Source organism: Saccostrea echinata, unplaced genomic scaffold, assembly GCF_033153115.1.
Source record: "Saccostrea echinata isolate AGI-Se365-2 ecotype Australia unplaced genomic scaffold, CSIRO_AGI_Sech_v1 ptg000014l, whole genome shotgun sequence".
Classification (NCBI taxonomy): Eukaryota; Metazoa; Mollusca; class Bivalvia; order Ostreida; family Ostreidae; genus Saccostrea; species Saccostrea echinata.
The window spans coordinates 340310-365072 of record NW_026889763.1 but is presented as its reverse complement, the minus strand read 5'-3'; the positions used below and the strand labels follow the sequence as shown (position 1 = coordinate 365072).

The following is a 24763-nucleotide window of genomic DNA, read 5'->3' as shown; positions in this document are numbered from 1 at the left end:
AATTAAAATCAAAACCGAGTTAGAAATATAATAATAATATTTTGCTGGCAATTTAGAGCTTCGGGCAGCCTCAACGAAAAAAATCTAAATACTTTGTGTCAGTAGCAAGGTTATGGCTTCAGTACTCTGGGACTACCATGGTGCAATAATGGTTGACTATTTAGAGCCAGAGAACACCAATATTGGGAAAAACAATGCTTCAGAATTGTAGCAATTGAAATCAAGGAAAGACTGAGGGGAAAACTACGATCTGCTCCAGGATAATTCAGGAGTTCACGCATCCCAATATGCAGCTGTCAATTGAAGCTTTGAAATACTCCTTTACCACTTCTTCTAAACTTCATATTATCAGACTTTTTCAAACTAAAATCTGAATTTTATGGTAAAAATTCCAGCGACGATGAAGTCATCGATGCTTTAAGGATTTTCTTAGATGGCAAGGAAGAAAACTTTTGCGATGGTATCTAAAAGCTGGAACACCGTTGAAACAAGTGTAGCATAAACATCAATATACCAATTATGGGCCAGCATAAACCTGCCAAACTAGTAGAGCATGTTCTTATTGGTTTTAAACTCCAAAACTGCAGATATTTCTGAAATATCATGTAACGTCGGTCGCTTTCAATCACGTCCTTTTGACAATCGAGACCAGGTTTTCATCGATGATCTTTCGTCCCCTCCTGGATTTGCTTTTCACTGAGATCTAACCGTCTAAAATGTTCTTTACTACTTATAGATAGTTATAGGGATACCGCTGGTTTTCTATATGTCTCATCAAGCATATTTTGGGAATCGTTTGGCGTTTTCCCGAGCATTACACATAATTTGATAGGAATGCGCTGCTCCGTGAAATCAAGAGACGTCATTTTTTGCAGTTATTTTATAGGGATCACATCGGAAAAAATTACATTATTTCTATTATTACAAATATAAAGTTGGAAATCTTAGTACATAATGATTAAACAATAAAAAGAAAAAGAGATTTTTTTTCATAATATTGCGGATTATAGAAAATGAATGAATAAAATTTTGAATCCTTCACGTTTGTTTTTCAAAATTTTTGTAATAGCAATACAGCAAAAATGTAACGAGAAATCAATTGACATAAAAAGAATTACCAAAGAATTTATTGGAATCCTTAAGAAATATGTATCTGTGAAACTTCAATACTATTTGACATCTGTAAAAGTAAATAATAGCAGAGTCCACGTAATTTTTCAACGGCCGTCGTACATAAGTATTCAGAGTAAAAAAAATATATATATCCTTGGAGGCTTGTTCAATAATCTTGAGTTTCAAGAGATATTCACATATGTATTACCTTCTTGATGTACATGTACAATGTACATATAAATATTATTATTTGAAAGTGATTACCACAAAAAACACAACTGCAAAAATTTTGTATATAATGAGTGGTAAAGATAAATTAAATTCGACATACATGTTTATTCAGAAGTATAAGTCTACTTAAGTACCAGTCTGCGTAAAAATCAGACAAAAGTAATATTTAAGTGATTCACTGAGGTTCTCAGAATTCAATGATTTTCCACACATAGATATCTCTTGCACTATGATCCATGAATGTAAAATGAAAAATGTTTTGGATCATGGTTACTATGGAAACCTGGTCAAAGTAATTTCCTTAGCAACCAGTCAATTTTTTCATTTGAAGGGACAAAAAAATCACTTATTTTTAAAGCCTGAAATTATATATAAAAACTTTACAATTATTCTTATTCACTGGTATAATAAAAACACACACTTTAGGTGTTTAAACAACACAAGACATTGATATTTTATTCAAAGATAGTACTATGGTAGACATTAGAATATATAAATGTTTTTGCATTTTTGCTGACTCAGCATTTTCCTCGATTTTGACAATATTGAAAGTCAATTTAAAATTAATACCAAGCTAATACAGCCGTTATGTTTATTTCACAAAAAAGGGGAGGACTCCCTCTTTTAGACTTTAACTTCGAAAACGCGGGTTTTTTGAAAAATCCTATCCGTTGCCTAGCAACAAAGTTGGATGTTTTGATAAAGAAAAAGCGAGAAATGGTAAAGAGTTGAGTAAAAAATCTTATAAATTGTTATCTTTTAGTTGTATATATTTTTTCAAGTAATAGAAAATAACTCTCATTTATTTAAAAAATGAATCAATAATTTTTATTTATTCATCTCCATGGCAACAGAAAATTTTCCATAGCAACAATGCAAAAAGGGTTATTTTTTGGCATTTTTGTATAGAGTTATAATAGATACAAATAGATAATTTTTCTTTAAAATACAATTTGGCAAAACTGTCAATTTAATATGGGTCTGATAAAGTATTTTTTGTACTTTATTAACCCATGGCAACAAATCTGAACATTTATCAACCACTTTTGTAACCACAATATCCTTTTACATTCAGTCATTTTTGAGGCTAAATTTTAAGGGCTGAAATGAGATTTTCAACAAAAAACATTCTAAATGAAAAATAAATACCTTAAGATACAATATTATTATGTATCAAAAAGTTTGTAGGGATGACAAGATTCCATAATCAAATAATACTTGGGTTGCCATGGCAACATGTTGCACAATGGCCAGGAAGCAAACTATCTGTTACCAAAATATTTTATTTGAAATTTTGGCTTTCAGTATTCATACCTTTTGCTTGCATTGAAATAAGTAAAACACTCGGAAAACTTTAACATTCATAATTTAAAAAACTGTATGTTTTTATGGTTACCATTGATACACTTTGAAGTTAGTGTTGCTTAGTAACTGTAATATAACCAAATTTTGAAATTTTCTAATGTTTGGGGAGAAAAACTTATTTTAATTGAGATTAATTCATCATTTTAAAATTATTAATTTTAAAAAAATACTACAGCATTACATTCTAGAAACTTCAGTGGTGTATGAATGCTTTTCTGATTACATTTTGTTTGGTACCTGCCTGTCTGTTTGTCTGTAAACTTTTCACATTTGTAACTTCTTAAGAACCATTGTACCCAAACTTCCCAAAAAGTATCATTGGATAAAGGATAATCAAGTTTGGTAAAATGAAGGGCCACACCCTCTTTAAGGGCGAGATAAATAAAAACAAGAGGCCCATGGGCCACATCGCCCACCTGAACGCAATGGCTAGGACAAAGCACAAATCAATTCAGTATTGAAAAGTTTACAGGGGGGTGGTGGCTTGAATTTTAAACTACCCGAGGATGCTTCCATATTAATATAACAAATGGTTTTGCTGTTCTTCAGTAGAGGATTTTTAAAGATTTTTTCCTATATATTCCTTTGTAAAAATTTAATACCCCATTGTGGCCCAACTGTTCTTGAGACAAAGATTTTTTTTCCTTTATATTCCTATGTAAAACTTAGATCCCCCATTATGACCCCACCCTATCCCCGGGGGACATGATTTGAACAAACTTGAATCTACAATACCATAGAATGCTTCCATTTCAATATGAATAAACGTGGCTTTGTTGTTCTTGAGAAAAAAAATTTAAAGTTTTTTCCTATATATTCCTATGTAAAACTTTGTACCCCCATTGTGGCCCCACCCTACTTTTTTTTTTTTTTTTTCAAAAAGGTGGCTCCCATCAGCCACGTACCTCCGATCACTTGACTCTACACTAATTTAGTGTTTCGGCGGTGTGAAACGAGGTATATTTATATAAATTAATTTCATAATGAAGAAATAATTTTCTTCCTACTGCTGCAAATCCGCCTCATCAGGAGTCTATTTGCATTATGCATTTATGCATCTACACATAAACAATAAGATTATTTAATTGTTGAGGAGGTGAGAACATCACCCAGGTTTTTATTGCGTTTGTAGGACACAATAGGTAATTCAGAGAAGACTTTTTGACAGTCTTCATCCTTTGCAAGGATATGCCAATATTTTATCAGTTTTCGTTTTAAATGTCGTATACAGGGGTTGTACTTTGTGACAAAAACGAGAGGAATTCCTTTTTTCCTGATGCCACTTTTACTTTGCAGGGTTTTTTCTCTGCTGTAATTAGCGAGTACATTTTGCATGTTAGATTTGATTTCAATTTTATCATATCCTGTTTTTAAGAGATTAATCTCAAACTCACGCAGAATTTTAAGCAAGGTGATTTTATTGCTTGTATTTCTCATATGGCGTATTGTTTCACCTTTGATAAATCCTTTAAAAACAGAGGAATTATGTGCACTGTTACGTTCCAAATATTGGAATGTATTTGTTGTATTATTAGGGGTCATGATTTGAACAAACTTGAATCTTTACTACCTGAGGATGCTTCCATATAAATATGACCAATCATGGCTTTGCTGTTCTTAAGAAGAAGATTTTTAAAGATATTTTCCTATATATTTCAATGCAAAACTTTGATCCCCCATTGTGACCCTACCCTACCACCGGGGGTCATGATTGAAACAAACTTAAATCTACACTATCTGAGGATGCTTCCATATCAATATTACTAAACAAGGTTTTGCTGTTCTTGAGAAGAAGATTTTTAAAGTTTTCCCCTAAATATTCCAATGTAAAACTCTGTTCCCCCATTGTGGCCCCACCCTAACCCCAGGGGTCATGATTCGAAGAAACTTGAATCTACAATACCTGAGGATGCTTCCATATCAATATGACAAATCATGGCTTTGCTGTTCTTGAGAAGAAGATTTTTAAAGTTTTTTCCTATATATTGCTATAGAAAACATCGATCCCCCATTGTGGCCCCACCCTACCCACAGGGGTCATGATTTGAACAAATTTAAATCTACACTATCTGAGGATGCTTACATATCAATATGACTGAACAATGTTTTGATGTTCTTGAAAAGAAGATTTTTAAAAATATTTTCCTATATATTTCTATGTAAAAATTTGATCCCCCATTGTGACCCCATCCAACCCCCGGGGGTCATGATTTGAACAAACTTGAATCTACAATACCTGAGGATGCTTCCATATCAATATGGCTTTGCTGTTCTTAAGAAGAATATTTTTAAAGTTTTTTTCTATATATTGCTATAGAAAACATTGATCCCCATTGTGGCCCCACCCTACCCCCAGGGGTCATGATTTGAACAAACTTGAATCTACACTATATAACAAAGGTTTCTTATAAGTTTAAACTTTTTTGGGCCATTGGTTCTGGAGAAGAAGATTTTTAAGATATGCCACCAAATTTTCACTATTTCTGAATTATCTCCCCTTGAATGAGGGCGTGGCCCTTCATTTGAACAAAATTGAATCCCCTTCACCCAAGGATGCTTTGTGGCAAGTTTGGTCAAAATTGGTCCAGTGGTTCTGGAGAAGAAGTTGGAAATGTGAAAAGTTTACAGACGGACGGACAGACAGACGGACTACAGACAAAATGTGATCAGAAAAGCTCACTTGAGCTTTCAGCTCAGGTGAGCTAATGAATGAAAATTTTATGTCATCATTTAAGGACCCTCTTTACACTGCACCCTAATTTCAGGGTACTTTTGTTTAGTTAGACTGACCCACCATTTGACATAAAATAGAATAATTTGTAATCTGCACTATATGTCATAATTTAAAATAAGTATTCGAAACATTATATTAGACTTAGATAGAGTAGCTGAAGACTTTTCAATGTGTATGTACATGTATTCTGTATTTGAGTAAATAAAAGCTATTTTCGTTTTCATTACTTCATTGATTTTGAAGGTTTTTCCTACATGAAAAAAAGGCACACTCCCTATATTAAAAATTAATTAGTTGATTTCAAATATCCGTCTTTACGCTGTACAATTTTTTCAAAGTCCAAAAAACATTTTTCATCAGTGTAAAGAGGGTCCTTAAAATTCTTCTCAAGAACCACTAGGCCAGCTAGAATATACGAAACTTATATGGACGCATCCTTGGGTAGTGTACATTCAAATAAAATTGTTTAAAAACGACTCCAAGGGAGGGGGTTGGGGGTAGGATGAGGCCTTACTGTACGATCAAAGATTAATATGGAAATTTATAGGAAAGGATCTTCTTATGAACCACTTAATAACTTAAGAGATATCTGAGGACAAAACTTCAGATGGTCCTAAGACAGATCTTATAAGATTGACCCAGAAGCTCCCTTAGGAATGGGCTTACTTGGGTATACTTAGGAGATTCTTAAGATAATTCTAAAATGTTGTAACATCGCAGACTATGTTTATATAACAAAGAAATATATATAACATTTAATTAAAAATACAGAGTCATATAATTAATGTCTTTATTTTTTTTTTTGGCTCACCTGAGCCGACTTCTCAAGAACCACTAGGCCAATTTCAACCAAACTTGCCACAAAGCATCCTTGGGTAAATGGGATTTAAGTTTGTTCACAGGAATTGCCACGCCCTCTTTCAAGCGGAGATAATCAAGAATTCGTGAAAATTTGGTGGCATCTTTTAAAAATCTTAATCTCAGGAACCACTGGACAAGAAAAAATGAAAATGTGAAGTATTCATTACACATTCTAAATTCAAGATTGTCCATATCATAACCACCGGGGGTAGGGCAGGGCCACAAGAAGGGTCAAAGTTTTACGTATGAATGTAGAGTAACTGTCTTTAAAGTCTTCTTCTCGAGAACAGCAAAACCATGATTAGTCATAAAAGTATCCTCAGGTAGTGTAGATTCAACTTTATTCCAATCATTACCCTGTGGGTAGGGCAGGGCCACAACAGGGGGTAAAAGTTTACTATAGGAATATATAGGAAATACATGTACATGTATCTTAAAAAAATCTTCTCAAGAACAACTAAACCATTATTAGACATATTGATAGAGAAGTATCCTCAGGTAGTGTAGATTCAAGTTTCTTCAAATAATGACCCATTGGGGTGGGGCGCAGACACAACAGGGGCCCAAAATTTTACATAGGAATATATAGGAAATAATCTTAAAATTTTTTCTTCTTTAGAACAGCAATGCCATTATTAGTCATATTAGTACAGAAGTATCCTTACATGGTGACCGTTCACGGTAGCTCAGTCGGTAGAGCGCTCGCTCCGTGATCGGTAGGTCGTGAGTTCGAATCTCGCCCGCGACAGACCTAAGTCGATAAAAAATAGGTAGCAACTGTTCCTTCGCCATGCGCTCGGCACTTTGGAGTGAAAGTTGCGGGTCTTTCGGATGAGACCTTAAAAACCGAGGCCCCGTGTCACGACAGGCGTTGGCACGATAAAGATCCCTCACTGCTCAATGGCCCTGAGTGCCGAGTAAAGGTCAAAATTTGAAGCCCTTCACCGGTATATGGTGACGTCTCTATATGAGTGAAAAATTCTCGAATGGGACGTAAAACAATATACAATCAATCAATCCTTACATGGTGTAGATTTAATGACATCCAAGGGTAGTTCAGGGCCACAACAGGGGGTCAAATTTTTACTTAAGAATATATAGGGAAAAAATATTTAAAATTCTTCCCCTCAGAAACAAAACCATGATTATTAATATTGAAATGGAAGCATCCTGAGGTAGTATAAATTTAAGTTTGTCGCCCATAAACTTTTCGATATTGATATGATTTCTGCTTTTTCCAAGCAAATGTGCTCAAGTAAGCAATGTGGGCCTTTTGGTTCCTTTTGCTACACAATAACACACTTCTCTCTCCTAAAAAATGATGCAGAAGAAATTAAAATGCATATTGGAAAATTGACTGTACATAAATAGATACCTGTATCGCTTTTCATATAATTATCAAACCAACAAATAATCCAACATATATTTCCGTAAGTAAATTTTCTTTACATATGCACTTTGAGGGAGTAATGTAGTGAACAGTGCATATGGAACTTATGTAGTTCTGTGGGGGAAATATTGAAAAAAAAGACTGGGGTCATCATCCCAATTTTTTTCAGGCCAGCGAGCTACAGATATGCAGCAAGGAACTTATATCGCCTCGCTATTAAGGAGCTATCTTTTTCAGTTGCTAGTGCTCTCAAGCAAGCGCTAGTAATTAGTCTTTTTATTAGTATACGCATCCTCGGCATCACGGTACTGCATTCTGGTAATACTACTGTACCATGTAAATTCCGTTATATCAGCAGAAAATACACATGATCTGAATTTCCCTGTCTTATTGTCTTACCTGTTATAATCTGTACAAAAATGTATATAAAGTAACAGTTACTTAGATATTATTAGATATTACTTCTATATTACTTATCTTCACCCTTTTCATTCAATTCTTGGATATTATAATGCCAAGACTGACAAGATCAGTCATTTCTAAAACTATAATAAATACCTAGCTTTTACTACCTCACTTGATCATTCTGGCAAGTTCAGAAATATAACCTAGGATATTTTTTTCGAGCTTGCCGGAAAGACCCAAGAAGATGCACAAATTGCACAATTGCACAAAACGGTACCGCACTGGAATATTTACAATTACACAAGCATAGGATGATAACAGTTTCAGGAAGTCAAGGACGTCTTAAGTTCATTTTTGGATGAGACTCAAAATAACTTGACTTTAGTCATGGTACATAGCTCATTATTATGAGTTTAAAAATATTGGATGGTCAAACATACAATAAAGATACTCCCAGTATCTCTTAAGGAGGCTGGGGGGTCAACAAATTAACCACAAATTAACCACCAGATTTAACTTAATTTTTTAGATATGATATCTTAAGCTGTCAACTATCATTTGGCAAAGAAAAATTTCAAAAATTTTAGTTTTAAAATTTGAACATTTTCTATATCTTCATATGGAGCTCTTCTTCTAAAGGAGATCAATAAAGTCTAAAAATGGCCACAACCCCCCAGCCTCTTTAAGATACGTTTTAGTCATAATATAATTTCCATAGCTGGAAGGCCCGGGTTCGATTCTCGTTTGCTGCATTGCTACAAACCTAAAACGTAAACATAGGTGGTGACTGTCTCTTTGCCAAGCACCCGTCACTAGAAGTGAAAGTCACAGGTACTTTGGATCTGACCTTAAATGTTATGGTTGGTGTTGGCAGATAAAGAACCCTTAATGATCAGTGGGTCTGAGTGCTGAGTAAAGGTGTAAATTTGAAACTCTTTATCAATGTGGATGTAAATTATTACTTTAGTGTCTAAAACAACAATAAATAATCAATTGATTTCCAGATATTTTCAAAACCAATAGAGATTTTCACAAAGAAAAAAAAAATCTTGCCATAAGTTTCAACCGTAAGAGAAATCTTTTCACAAAAATTCTTAGAGATTCTTACGTGTAAAATTTAACATAGCTTTATGATAGCCCTTATCTTTCATATGGAATGGTAGCTAAACTACATTAATTTAAGGTACTATATCCACGGTAATCATAAAAAAATATACTATCTGAAGAAACAGGTATGCTAAAGCTACTTGTATAACCAGTTAGTTTTGCCAATTTGATTAATAAGAAAAAACTGGAGCCAAGTATTTCGCAAACAAAAAGTTTGTTTTCTGGCCAGTGTGGAACTTGTTACCATGGCAACCCAAGAGTTATTTATTCTATGGAATCTTTACATCAACAAAGATATTTTGATACATACTACTTGTATCTATCTGTGTTTATTTTTCATTCAGAAGGCCTTTTTCGGAAAATCTCATTTCAGCTTCCCAAACAAATACCTGTATGTAAAAGGGTAAAGTGGTTACAAAATTGGTTGCCAGCTATAGGTATTCAGAATTGTTGCTATGGTTTAATTAAGTAAAATTTACTTTTATCAGACCCATATTAAATTGACAACAGCTAAAATGCAATTTTAAGAATAATTATCTATTTGTTTCCATTATAACTCTATACAAAAATGCCCAAAATAAACCTTTCTACATTGTTGCTATGGAAAACTTGCTGTTGCCATGGAGATAAATAATTATGAATTATTGTTTCATTTTTAAAATAAATGAGAATTATTTTCTATTACTTGAAAAATTGTATCTGCAGCAAAAACATAACAATTTATAAGATTTTTGACTCAACTATTTACCATTTTTCACTTTTTCTTTGGCAAAACATCCAACTTTGTTGCTGGGCAACGGATAGGATTTTTCAAAAAACCCGTGTTTTCGAAGTTAGAGTCTAAAAGAGGGAGTCCTCCCCTTTTATGTGAAATAAACATAACAGCTGTATTAGCTTGGTATTAATTTTAAATTGACTTTCAATATTGTCAAAATCAAGGAAAATGCTGAGTCAGCAAAAATGCAGAAACATTTATATATTCTAATGTCTACCACAGTACTACCTTTGAATAAAATATCAATGTCTTGTGTTGTTTAAACACCTAAAGTGTGTGTCTTTATTATACCAGTGAATAAGAATAATTGTTAAAGTTTTTATACATAATTTCAGGCTTTAAAGATAAGTGATTTTTTGTCCCTTCACATGGAAAAATTGGCTGGTTGCTAAGGAAATTACTTTGACCAGGTTTCCATAGTAACCATGATCCAAAACATTTTTCATTTTACATTCATGGATCATAGTGCAAGAGAAATCTATGTGTGGAAAATCATCGAATTCTGAGAACCCCCATGAATAACACCTTTTGTCTGATTTTTAGGCGGACTGGTACTTAAGTTTTTATTTCATATCAGTTCTGACTCACAACAGTTACACTACCATGGTGCATGTTTAGATATCCATACGTGTATTATATTTCTCTGTAGTTAATGATCCTGTTTCAAAATTAGAAATAATTGTTACAAACATAATTTACTCTTGCAAAACTTTTTCTCAGACTGTGTTTTTCATAGTATTTATCAGTATATAAGATGTTTGGAAAAACTCTCACCAATAAATAAGATGCTTGGAAAAACACAGCAAGGTCAAATTAACCTATTCCAATAAAAAAACTATTAGTTAAAATATATTATGAGGTAAAACACAAACAATATTTCACTATAAACAAGTTTTTCTTTTACCTTCAAATTATTCAAATTCTGATGTAACAGGACTTTGTGGTAAAATTAAATGGGAATCCATTTAGGAAAAACATTAATAATTGCTGGATTGTGAACACTCCATAAAATTGAGGATATCTCATCATCCTTGTGCTATTTACATCCTCTATTTCTCTACTTTTTAGGATCATACGGTATGTAAAATTAATTTGCTATTTGCAATCAAAATCAACACTGTAAGTCCAGATATGATAAAAGCTTGCTATATTTTGAGAAATGTATAAATTTCACACCAAAAATGTTCTTATATTTCCTTCCCTATTGGTGAAACTTTCTGGGAAAACTCAACAAATCTTCTCTTTTTGGAAATAACTTGAAAAGTTGAAATTCATCATAGGCAACTGGTTTTAAATGGACGATGAAATAAAATACAGGGAAATATGGATCTCCTGCTGATATTGATTAAATGTGTATAATTAAAATAATGAAAATTATTCGAATGAAGTTCATCTGAAACATATCTTATAATGTAAAACCCCTACGCCCAGCACTTAAATATATGGTGAATGCAATATATAGAGGGATTCTAGCGTATTCTGAGAAGATATGAACCATTAACCTCACTTAATTAAGTCCTTTTTTTCGTTCGCTGATGGTATAAATTGGAATCAGAAGCTAATGTTTCATTATTATCTGAAAACTAAAGAAATGAAAACTAGGGTAACCAGGTCTGTCAATTCATTAGTTACAAACAAAAAAAATATTTATCTTTAACGTTTCCTTTCTTCACAATAACTGTGCAATTTTTAGATGTGTATAGATAAGCTTAAAGTGTAAGACAGCTTTTTTTTTTTTTTTTTTTTACTTTATCGCACTTCTATAATCAAGTATACAAACTACATGTAAAATTATCACTCTTTTCGTGTCAATTGTGGATAGCCTGAAGCCCGTTTCAAAGATTAAAACAATGCATCTTTCATCAGAAGGTCGTACTTAGATCTTAATTGCACTTTTCCTTCCTTGAAAACAGTATAGCATCGCAGAAATCAGAAAAAGTAATTCCAGCATTCGAATCTCTATATAAAATTCACTGTAAGAACTAATCAATTCTCATATTTCCTGGAAGGGCTATAACCTGAAATTTCATCGAAATTTATTTTACATGTTTTGTCTCAGTTTTGGTTCGCTTGGTTAGCGAGGATAGAATGTAGGAACGCTCATGATCTCAACCCCGATTAATATTCATTGTTAATTCAATATTTAGTTTAAAAACTCATGCTTAATACTAAACTTAATTCAACATTTTTAATGAAACATTTGTAATAATTCAAAAAGCAGTTAGAAAAGAGTAAACTTATCACAATTTTCCTCTTTTAAATTTGTTACATTAAACCAAAATGCATATAATTCGACAAGCCGACAATCTGAACACAATTCTCCAGTATTATTTTGTATGAAAATAATTGTCGTAACTCGATTCGCTTGATGTAAGTCGACATTGAATGCAAGTGGTAGCTAATTGTACTTAGTACAATAAAAAAAATGAAGTCAAGGATGATAACTTTTTTTTACAATATCGAATACTGTAAATAATAATAATGCACGGATGGATAATTATGACATTTTTGCCAATCCAAGAGTGTATGTGTCGCTTTCCTTTAGCACTAGTCGGAAATGGCGAAAAAAGGTAAATTTCTTTCATTTTTTGTGAAAATATCACGCAAAGGATTTTTTTCTAAATTAAAATGACAAAATTTTATCAAAAATAATAACAAGAGGAAAAAAAAAACCGATCTTTTATATCCCTTACATCTAAATATATAAGACATATAAGCAACTTTGAATATTTTATTGAGTCAGAAACCAGACAAGAATCCCTCCTAAAAAAATTCCTTGAGTTTCTGATTTACAATATCAATGTAGTTTTTGGTGATCAGGTCTTCCCACAATCTTTCGGAATTTCGATGGGTAGCAATTGCACCCCGTTATTAGCAGACCTATTTTTGTATTCATATGAAGCAGAATTTGTTCAAAATCTTTTACTTGAAAAGAAGAAAACACTTGCTGTGGTCTTCAACTCGACATTTAGATATATCGACGACGTATTATCAATTACTTCCATTCATATGTCGACTCAATATATCTCAGTGAGCTTGAAATAAAAGATACCACTCATCTGGCACATCTGTTTCATATCTGGATATTTTACCAGAAAAAAACGTTAATGGTAATCTAACAACCAAGCTTCATGATAAACATGATGACATAACCTTTTCAATTGTCAACTTCCCTTACTTACTGTATGTAGCAATATACCCTTATCACCTGCATATTGGGATTATGTTTCTCAGTTGATTCGATACGAAAGAGCATTTCTAAAACAAAGCAAACTATTAACAAACAAGTTGATGAAACAAGAATATCAACAGTCTCGTTTAAAGACATCATTTCCCAAGTTCTATGGTCAATACAATGAACTCGTCAGCAAATACAACTTATCATTAAATCGATTGCTGACTAACGTTTTCAATACTAATTGTTAGACATTTTTTACACACTGAATTGACTACGGATTTTTCCGTTTGCCCGATCACAACAAGGAGCATACGGCGGGTCTAACCAGTCGGTGTGGATTGCTTACTTCTCCATGGCAATCGATCCCACTCTAATGTTCTCAGAGGTCCGTGTTTGTTCTGCTCCCAATATGTATTGTTTCAAGGGACTTTTGAGCTTGATTACTAGAACTGTTCCTTCTCTCCATATTGGTATTTCATTGAAAATTTTGTAGAAGATTTCAAGAAATGTCATTTAAAAGTTTGTATTAATTTCCTTAGAGTTGTTTTTAACTAGTTTGTTCATTTAACCATTCATGGGACACAAATTAGCCATGCATTGAACATCCGCTGCACTGATAATTACTTCCATTTTGTTTAGAGATCAAGAATAATACCAAACCTGGGGGCTGTTTTTGTAGAAAAAAAATATATATATAAATTCAGCATATTCGATGAAAATACGATTTGATATATGAAAAATGGAAGTAGCCTTTTTTCCATATTAAAAGATCTATACCCCCCCCCCAAAAAAAAAACCAAAAAAAAAAAAACCAAGGCACTAGTTGCCTTATACGAGGCCTATCTTAGGCGATATGATGCAACTAACATTCTCCATATATAGTCAATCAAATGAAAATAGAGTGTTTTTTTTAAATTAAGCATAAAAACATCATCATGTCATTAATTGATTAGTATTTTATGGTTATTTAAAGGCCACCGCGATAAGGTTAGACAATTTTGCTGTTCAATATACCGTTTGTCCGAAGCATGATGAATACTGTCCGATCCATGGTGAATTCTGACTTATTCTAAAAAAATCTATTTTTTTAATAATATTTTCTCAATAAATAGCAGAAACCATGCCTTAAATTCATATCTTATTACATAATACATGTTAAGCTCCATCTTGATAATATTCGGTCGGTAGCGATATCGCTAGAGCTACATGTATTTCAAGTGCGCGTATGTGTGAGGGTACATATTGTCGTTCTGTACATATTGTCGGCGGTGACAATATGTATCTACATATATGTACGTGCATGTACACTCTCTGCATATATTGTCGTCCATCGGTACATATTTTTGCTGACTGTAAAGTTACACATGTACATATTTTCGCTGGCAACACTATGTGCCTACCCTCACTGCACATATTGTCAACCTACATATATTGATGCTTAAAGATGTCTTCGTAGTTTTTTTGTAGTTTATTAATTTAAGTGGTGTGTAAATCACACTGACGTATCTCGTATGTTTCATGCAGCGCGATTGTGACGGTACATATTGTCGTCGTGTTCATATTGTTTCCGGCGACAATGTGCCTACCCTAGCTGCATATATTGTCGTCCATCGTTACATGTCGCATGGCAATACATGACAATGCTTCCATATAAATACGACTTATAATTACTTTGCTGTTCTTGAGAGAAATATTTCTAAAGAAATTTCTTATTAATTCTGATGTAACACTATGATAGGCTAGGGGGTATTGATTTTAAGAAACTTAAGCTTGAATCTACACTACCTGAGGATAGTGAGTAATAATGGCTTTGCTGTTCTTGAGAAGGCTTTTAAAGATTTTCTATATAAATATTCTTGTGTAAAACTTTGATCGCCAATTGTGGCCCCACACTACCCCTGGGAGTCATGATTTAATAAAAAAAAAATTGAATGTACACTATGTAATGAAGCTTTCAAATAAGTATCAACTCTAGATCTTCTAGCCCATAAGTTTTCTAGAAGAAGATACTGAAAGTTTTTCACTATATATTCCTATGTAAAACATCCCCTGGTCATGATCTGAACAAAATGGAATCCACGCTTATAATAAACAAGTCTGGACGATTTCCAAATACGGAAGTCAAGATCGATAACCCTGAAAAGCTAAAAATACACAGAATAAACAAGGTGCTAATCCTTCTGACCAATTAGATGACGGCATTTAGACAAACCCATGAGAAAATAAATAAAACACGTGGTTTTCAAGTTTTTTGCTCAAAAGATTTTTGTAGAACAAACTTATTGTAAACTTAATGCATATTTAGGAATAATATAATATATTTGACAATTCTACCGTGACCAAACACGACTTGAAAGCCTACAATAAATTCTAAGGGGGATTAAAAATCTGTCACTACAAGTTAGCAATCCCAAAAGTTTACCTTGTGTTAAGAAATTTGATATAAATACGGCAGATTTTCAGTTTTTAGAGCTTGACGTGAAAATGTTTTCGTATGGATAACAGTATTAATTATTTTTTGAGTGTTTGTTACAAAATCGTCCATGCAGTTTCTGCATGCGAGGTAAGATGTGATGTAAAAAGCATTCATGTATAATTATTCCCTTCTTCTCCATGATTTACAACTTTTCTTATGTCTATTTAAAGTGTTTATGACATGGTATTCAACGCTCATGAAACCCGTGCTATTTTAAAACTATACATGTAGTCTTTCCGATGAATACTTGTGTGCGGTAGATCTATACGCATGGAAACTAAGCGTTGTCGCTGAAAATCTGACGGCTGAGCAAAATTATACTGTATTATGTTCTGGTAAATGTTATAATTGTTATTGATAATAGCTTGACGATGTCATCTATTCCTCCGTAAACGATCACATTATTACATGCATTGTTTTTTTTTCTTTTCCGAGATGAAAATGTCATGTTTGTTCACGGTAAATATTTGGGGAATACCTTATTCTTAAGAAAATGTCATCTTACTTGTGAAGGTTTTTTGCCCCCCCCCCCCATAAAAAATCTTTTTTAGGAAGAAAAAACAAAAGCACATGTTATCTTATTGTTAATTTGAAATATATTTTGAGGTGTGTAAAAATGCTGTTGTCTGACTGGGCAGGAAAATATTAACGTGTATATGATGTATATTTATAGCAACTTTCAGTTGTCGTTCTTGACTTCCATATTTGGAAATCTTCCAGACCCGACAATGCTTTCACATAAGTTTCAACTTTCTAGCACAGTGGTTTTTGAGAAATTTTTAAAAGATATCAATATTTTTTTTTTCACTTATTCTTACATATAATTATTTTCCCTTGTAAGGGGACACAGTCCATCATTTGAACTATATTTTTTTTTTTATCCACGGATGCTTTTTGGCAAGTCTGGTCGAATTTGGCCCAGGAGTTCTTGAGAAGAAACTGAAAATGTGAATAGTTTACAGACGGACTGTCAGACGAACGACGAACAAAATGTGATCAGAAAACTTGAGCTTTCAGTTCAAGTGAGCTAAAATTTTCGATCCCAACCACAATTATATTGGCATATGTATAAGAATAAAGCAAAAAATTTTCTCAAATAATCTTTATTACTGAACAAAAAAATTAACTTTCAATTTTAAATATGTATAAAGAGAAAAAAATAGGCTGATTTATCAGATATATCATGAATCACGGTATCTTGGTATATAATAGTGGTGTACACCAATCCTGGACATAATTTTCAGACCAAAACTTTTTTCCGTACAGTATTGCGAGCAATACTAAATAAATGAATTATACTTGTTTAATAATATACTACCATACACTTTGTCTATCCTTTTGTCTGTCTGACTTTCTTCTCTCTCTCTCTCTCTCTCTCTCTCTCTCTCTCTCTCTCTCTCTCTCTTCACGACCTTAGTAAAATTTCTTCACCAGAATACTAGTATATCGGCGACAAAACGTGCATATTGTACATATTGTTGCCGACGACAATATGTGCCGTTGCGTGACTGCACATTTTGTCTTCCATTATGCAGGGAAAAAAAAGTCTTGTCTCGATTGGTGACAATATGTAGAGATGGCTATGGACGACAATATATGCAGTGAAGGTATGTATATATTGTCGCCGAAGACAATATATACAGCACATAATGAACCGCCACATGATGGTGAATCTACCCTATGTAAACATAGGGTAACTGGAGCTTTTTTAAAGCTGAAGCATTGATTATAAAAGAAACGTAAAATGTGACTGTAGTGGACATATTGAAATACTGCATTGCTTACATTGTTTGTTGGTGCAGGAATTAATGGTTTGCAACTGTTCAATACACATTAACAAACAATGGTCTTTTATTGGTACGGTAAGGGCCGAATCTGGCCCCTTATTTGATGTAAAAATCAAACACAGTTGAAATTGTGATAGTTTATAGTTAAGAACTGAAAATGATGCTTGTTTTAAAATAAGCACTAATTTTAATTCAAAGCTTACACGGAGGCCACATGAGGGTGCAGAAGTAGGACATTTTCTTGAATTTTCTCAATTCTTGTGGAATTTCGTCAAATTTTAGATACTTTTCACTTCGGAAAACATAGAACACAAGCTTGCTATAAATAAGATGCATTGGATACTCGTGTATAAAATTTATAAATTTAGTAGATAGGCAAGCTTGTGCTCTATGTTTTCCGAAACAAAATGTGCTGTAAAAGCAATGAAAATTTGCATAAAAATAAGAAAATTCGGAAATTGACATATTTTCTGACCTTCCTGTGACCTCAGTGTATCCCATAACTTAGAACCAATACTCATTTTGTGGCAGGGGTGACAACTGGTTTTTATTGATAAACTATTGCATCTTTCTAAAAGACACCCCAAACCAGGGGCCAAAAAGGGGTCTTAGCCTATCTTGTCATTTATGTCTGTACAAATAATCGTATGAAGTAGGACTAAAGTTATATGTTCTCAGGTTTTGAAAATTAGTGGTTCAAAAATGAATATGCTAACAAAAAATTTAATTGTATTGAAAATTTTTTATGTATTGATCAATGTTATTTTTTTAGAGTTCGTCATTATTGTTCATCATATAGGAAAAATTATCAAATCTCAAATAAATTTTCGAGAACCATTAATAAAAGCACAAATTCTGCATTTTCCAATTAAAAAGTAAAAAAGGTAGTTTTAGAATAAAAATCCAAAGTTATCCAGCATTCGGAAAAACACATGTTTCTTTTTGCTTCGGCAGTATTTTAGTTCTATTTCCCTTCGTGTTTTCTTCCTGTGTTAAGATTACCGTAGTAACTGTCTCCCATCATCTGATTAGGGATTACGTGGGTGTGGTCGTAATTTTCATCAATGTTTGGATCCTCCTTTTCATGCAGATGACTGTACACGTCATCATTTACGTCATTACTCCCAAACGAAGGTTTTTTTGCTTCTTTGTCGTTTCTCTTTACTCGAAATTCAATAGATTGAGCAAGTGGTGACACATTTACAACTGTTCTCTGGAAAACCAAATTTTTGATATAATACATTTTGCCTTTTCCATCAAAGTTCCACATATAATGAAATATTTCTTAACATCATCACAAGTTATTCTTAGCCAAAAAAAAAGTTTTCTACAGCAACTTAAGAGAATCTTGTAAATGAACCCCTTTATCTTTCGACTCAATTTGTTCATTTGTGCAAAATGTGTATGTTTGTATGAATTTTTTTTACCCAATCATGCATATAATTACTGTCACAAGAAGCACTGATGGAAGATATTTAGTATCCCTTCCTATAAAGCAGTGCATTCAGAGACCTGTATACTAGCATACGTATCTGTCTCCGATGCTTGAAATTCTTAAAGATTTATTAAGTTAATTGATTCTCGTAATTCACATAAATCATAGGCCAATAAAATTATTTTACCAACATTTCAACCATTAAATTTTGCAGGGTAGAATGTCAAATTCCAATTTTGTATTTGACACCTAAGAAGTTCTTTTCCAGCTGGACTTCTGCATATACCTTTCAAGAGAATATGCTCCCACTTGCAGCCCTTGGAATTAATATCCTTTGTTCAACAAATAGGTATTTTTTTTCCACGCTATCGAGATTTGATTTTCCGATTTTCCGTGAAATAACAGAAGTAAGGGGTATATGTGTTTTCAGAAAAAAAAAAATCACTGTTTCTACCTGTTTATTACGTAGTGAAATTTATTTTGTGTATGTTTTACCTCATTTGTGCGACGCTCTGTTGGAATATTCTGAACTGCATCTTTTTCAGTTTCATAAGAAGTGATGTTGACAAATGCAACCTTCTGGCATTCTCTAAATAAGATATTTAAAGAATTTTAAGATGAATCTAATCTTTAATAAAACATGCTAAAACCCATAAAAAACTGAACCATAGCAAATAGGCACTGAATCGTTTCATACTTCACTTCGGCTTTAGATTTTCCATTTCGTTTACATGTATTTACATGTATTTTGATAGATGATAACTGTAAGAACCGTTAGGATAACGCCTAGGGTAAGGCCACCAAGACCCGATCCAGCTATCACACTCACTACGTTATCTTCTGCAATAATATAACAGCTAATAATAACAAGGTTTTCGTAAGCTCTTTATACCTTTACAAAAAAAGTCGTATTTCTAAAAAAAAAAAACCAAATTGCAACTTCAGGGAGCATATATATTTTTGATTTTAGCTACTAGTATTGTTCTTTGACCCTCCCCCACTTCTTTTCCCTCATGTTCGTATTTTTGTTTGGCGAAATTTGTCCTTAAGAAAAAGAAATTTTTAATTACCTACATGTACAAGTAATGAAAACGCGTAATTTTACATATTTTATCTGAACTAAAAAAAATATACCTTTCTTGTGCAGGATATTTGTTTGACAATTACCACCTGAAGACGCTGTAAGCAATAAAAGAGGGTTCCTGCAAAAATAGTAAGGATAACGCCTAGAATAAGCCCACCAAAAAGAGATCCAACTGTCACACCGCCAATTTTGTCTTCTGAAATGGTGCAAAAAATTAAACAATTTGGTGAACTTAATATATCTTTGATACCTTACAAAATCATACATTTATGTATAGATATCGAGCAAAGAGAACTTTTGAAAATGAATGTCTATTTAAAAATGATAGAAACAAGCACATTTATGATACCTTGTATTTTAATGGGTATTTTTTCATTTACCTGAAAGGATAATGCAAGGATAATGTCGATAATATACAAATTTAAATACCTGTTTGGTCCTGGATACTTGCTTGAGAATGTACGCCTTGGTTTGCTTTAAGCAATAACGTATTTTTCCATTAATGGTAAGCAATATAAAAAGAAAGTTTCAATAATCATACCGCAGTACTTTGAGAATATTTAAAGATATATATGTGTGAAAAAATATGTAATTCGCTAATTTTTTCCAGAAACAAGGGAAATCAAGATTTGATATATTTATTATTTTTAGATTGAACTATAAGTACTTGTGCAAAATAACATTTAGTTGTACATATGTCCAATGTGAAATTAGTCTATAAAATGATTCATGAAAGATTAAAATCAACCTACACATAATGCATTCCGAATCATTCAACGGGATATAACCTGGTCTACAGACACATGTATCGTTCTGACAAACTGATCCAAATGCCCCAGAACACTGTTCATTCTGCTCACAGGTTTCGTTCAGTTTCAAATAGCCTGAAAATAGTGCATTAATCCAAAAATATTCATAAACATGTATATTAATTTTGATTATAAAAAGAAAATCACTATTCATTGTGTTGGGAAAAGCATGTTAAGATTTTTTTTTTTTAAAAGTCACCCCAATTAAAATATAAACGTGTCTTGTATTCTTTAAAATGTATGATTGATTGTGTCTTATTAAATATTACCTCTGATAGCAATGACTAGTACGTAAATGCAGTATAAATATTCCTTTTAATATTTACCCTCTAAGCATTTGTTTTTGAATCCTATATACCCGGGTTTACATATACAGATGCCGATGTTTCCCGTCAATAGACATTTCTTGGATTCTTCTTCACAATCCTTTGTTGATGTACAAATATCTTTCGAAATGCCTACCCCAAAATAAATATTCAAAAAAAAAAAAAAAAAAAAAAAAAAAAAAAAAAAAAAATCAACAGAGTTTCTCATCATATAGAATTTACTCCTGCTCAAAGCGCATGAACAACATTTCTCAGTTATATGATATCTTGAAAATTTTATAAGATTGACGGAGCTTATATCAAAATCTGGCGCATTCAGAGAAATTTTACTGTAGCACGAAAAAGAGGTTTTGTACATATAGGACCCGAAAAAAGCATACACAGAACATAGAATCAGTCATATTTAGCCCATCAGACAACCTATCAGCAAATTCAAAGAATTGGGAAACCTCTCAAAAACAGAATGATATACAGCTTAAATCTCAGAAATATCATCATAGAATCAAAGCCAAACCTCCACTGAGATTGTCAGATCAAAATATCAGTAACTGAAGGCAGAATCCGGTCGATATAATAAAACGCGTACACATGTACACAGTGTTCGAAAAATTTTAAGAATTAACTTAAAATCTTTCAGTTAGTATAAAGAACCACCGAACTCATAAGTTTCATCAAATTATTTTATTTCATTAACGCAGCTATATCAAGGCTACCCGAAGCATTAAATTCCATTCAAAACATATTACCACATTTCCAGCTCGGTTTTATTTCAATATATATGTAGACTATAAATATAAATACAGACAATTTGTATAAAGAGATCTCTCAACAAAACATTAACACACTTGTTGTGATATCACATGACCCAGTTGATCACGACCGTCACTTATAATTTTTACAAGTGTTGCACATATATCGCTTCTGCGATACATAAATAAAATTATTATATCCTTGTTTACCTGAAAAGTGCTTGGGACGAGCCATCATTAGTGTATGAGATATTTCATGAGAACTTTATCGAACTTACCCACATATTTGAGGGTATATTCCTGTCTTTGTTGTAATTTATACCAAAGCGAAGCGATAACAATTCCATCCCAAGCAAAATTCAATCAGTGAAATTTTTTCGTATATTTTTTCACAATTTTTAAAAGTTCATCCTAACTAAACACTTGCACCAGCCTGTTTTATACACACTTATATATTCTACATCTAAACAATGGTCCCGTTAACGGAAGCATTTCAAATTCAAGTTTTTTACAATAAAGTGTTGAATACATATAATTTCAATCTAGATAAATTTACCGATGTAACGTTGTAATATTCAACAATAATTACACACCCTCGGGCTTTAAACAACAGTCAAGAGGCATGGATTTTACAATAACGCTCTAAAACTTAACATGTGATTGGAAATAAGACTTGAATTTTATGACATTTTCCCCGTCATGAATGCTCAAGTATGCAGTGACTTGACGTCATTTTCAATTATGACGTCATATCTTTGTATTTCAGAGAAGTAACAGCTTAGGATGTAATTATAAATGATATTTTTCGGGAAGTCTTAACTTTCCCACGAAGTCATTCTCTAGATTGAATTTTATTGAAAATCCACCTGCAATTGTCCAATAATGAACGAAAGCAATTCAATATATTATCAGATTGTAGTGAAGTTTTATTTTTTGTTTATTATTGGATTCTTTCAGATTATTTTAAAGCCGAAACGTAGATAAGCAATTAACTTTATCTAATGGTTATTCTCTTAACGGTACTTTGTGTTTACAACGAGTTCATTATAACAACTACTTAGTACGGTGTATATAATTTACGAAATCCTGACTTTTGTACAAGACTGTTGAAAACCTTGGAACATCAACTTATCTTTCAATAGTTTATCTCGATTTAAAAATTGATCGTTATAATTAGTTGTCAACTTTCCATTTACATATATAGTCAGTAAAACATCCAAATATTAAACAGATATTACAGACTCTGTGGTATCTTTTATTTCAACTTTACGGGATATATCAATGAAAATTGTTTATTGATAAAATGTTGTGTCGTCGATATACTTCAGTGTGCTTATGTGGAATATAGGGCCATGTAAAAGTTTTTGAATAAATTATTCTGCTGCAGAAAAAATAAACAGTGCTAATAAAGTTTGAAAGATAGATGGAATAAATTTTGTCATTTGTCATTAGTGTATGAGATTACTCAAATTTTTCGAACACTGTGTACATGTGTACGCGTTTTATTATATCGACCGGATTCTGCCTTCAGTTACTGATATTTTGATCTGACAATCTCAGTGGAGGTTTGGCTTTGATTCTATGATGATATTTCTGAGATTTAAGCTGTATATCATTCTGTTTTTGAGAGGTTTCCCAATTCTTTGAAGATGACGTACAGTGATCGATCTCAAAAATCTATAAACAACACAAATTTGTTAACATGGCATAAAACACGGACCTCCATAAATCCCAGGGGTGGGATCAGGTGCCTAAGAGGAGTAAGCACCCCCTTTAACCTGTCACATTCGCCGCGAGGCCTATGTATTGATCAGGTAGAAAATCCAGTAATTTCAATGTTAAAACAACTGCCTAATAATTTGTATGAAACATATAGACTTCAAAATATATTAACAACAAATTCAGAGAATATGTATGTGTAGAACGATAGTATTATCCTTAATAGAAAACACAAATCAACAGTACCAGTTTCTGTTCACTAATTCTTTAAATATAGTCATTTTTTTTCTTACACTGATTTCATAACTAAGAAATGCCAGATAGCTATAGTATAACACCAAAATTTAATCTTTATCTCAAAGCTGAGATAAAATTATTTCATTTAGATATTTCTGATTACATGTTATAAATAATAACCTACATAAGTTACTTTAAGAGATGATTTTTGAAAAGCCATATAACTTTTCTCTACGAAATTTAGTTGGACAGCTATTTTTCTACAGCTATGAGAAAGCTATGAAAAAGAATGACTAGTACAACACATTTGTTTACGCAGTATGGAAAAAAACTTACCATTTTTTGTGTCTATTTTGCAAACAATTTCCAGAGTTCTATTATAATTATTACTGTTGCATCTCGTTGCAAAATAATCAGTTATGAAATTAAGATCAATATCTGTCAGCTGATACCTATATCCATAATACAAGTATGCGATTTTTACACGGCATTTCTGAGGACAAACACCCATATCTGAAAATAAATTCCAAGCAGTTAGAAATAATTATGAATGAACTATGTTTATTTTTCTATTAGTCAAAATAAAATAACTGCTTCACAAAGAACTTTGAAGGATATTATCCACCTTGAAAATTCATGCATTATAATTTAGATACAGTAATACATTTTTTCTGTAAGATTGTTGATTGTATGTTGTTTTACGTCCCATTCGAGAATTTTCCACTCATATAGAGACGTCACCATATACCGGTGAAGGGCTTCAAATTTTGACCTTTACTCGACACTCAGGGCCATTGAGCAGTGAGGGATCTTTATCGTGCCAACGCTTGCCGTGACACGGGGCCTTGGTTTTTAAGGTCTCATCCGAAGGACGGGCAACTTTCACTTCAAAGTGCCGAGCGCATAGCGAAGGAACAGTTGCTACCCATTTTTATTGACTTAGGTCAGTCGCGGCCGAGATTCGAACTCACGACCTCCCTAT

At 32.6% G+C, this 24763-nt stretch overlaps 1 protein-coding gene and 1 long non-coding RNA gene across 2 annotated transcripts in view; both read right to left on the bottom strand.

Moving 5' to 3' along the window:
- The window catches only part of LOC133186593 (uncharacterized), a 71998-nt gene that overhangs the window by 17138 nt on the left and 30097 nt on the right, over positions 1–24763 (bottom strand). The window lies entirely within an intron of this gene.
- On the bottom strand, positions 18379–19872 carry LOC133186925 (uncharacterized). The gene is made up of 3 exons (XM_061322314.1): positions 19859–19872; positions 19353–19446; positions 18379–18635 (listed from the first exon to the last, which is right to left on the bottom strand). Exons 1-3 carry the CDS (start codon positions 19870–19872, stop codon positions 18387–18389), a joined length of 357 nt encoding a protein of 118 aa, XP_061178298.1. The 3' UTR covers positions 18379–18386.

Excerpts from the sequence above, each read along its gene's own strand:
- LOC133186925 (XM_061322314.1), bottom strand. Across the intron at positions 18,636-19,352 it reads CAGAGCGTCGCACAAATGAG|AGAACAGTTGTAAATGTGTC; the intron begins GTAAAACATACA and ends TTGGTTTTCCAG.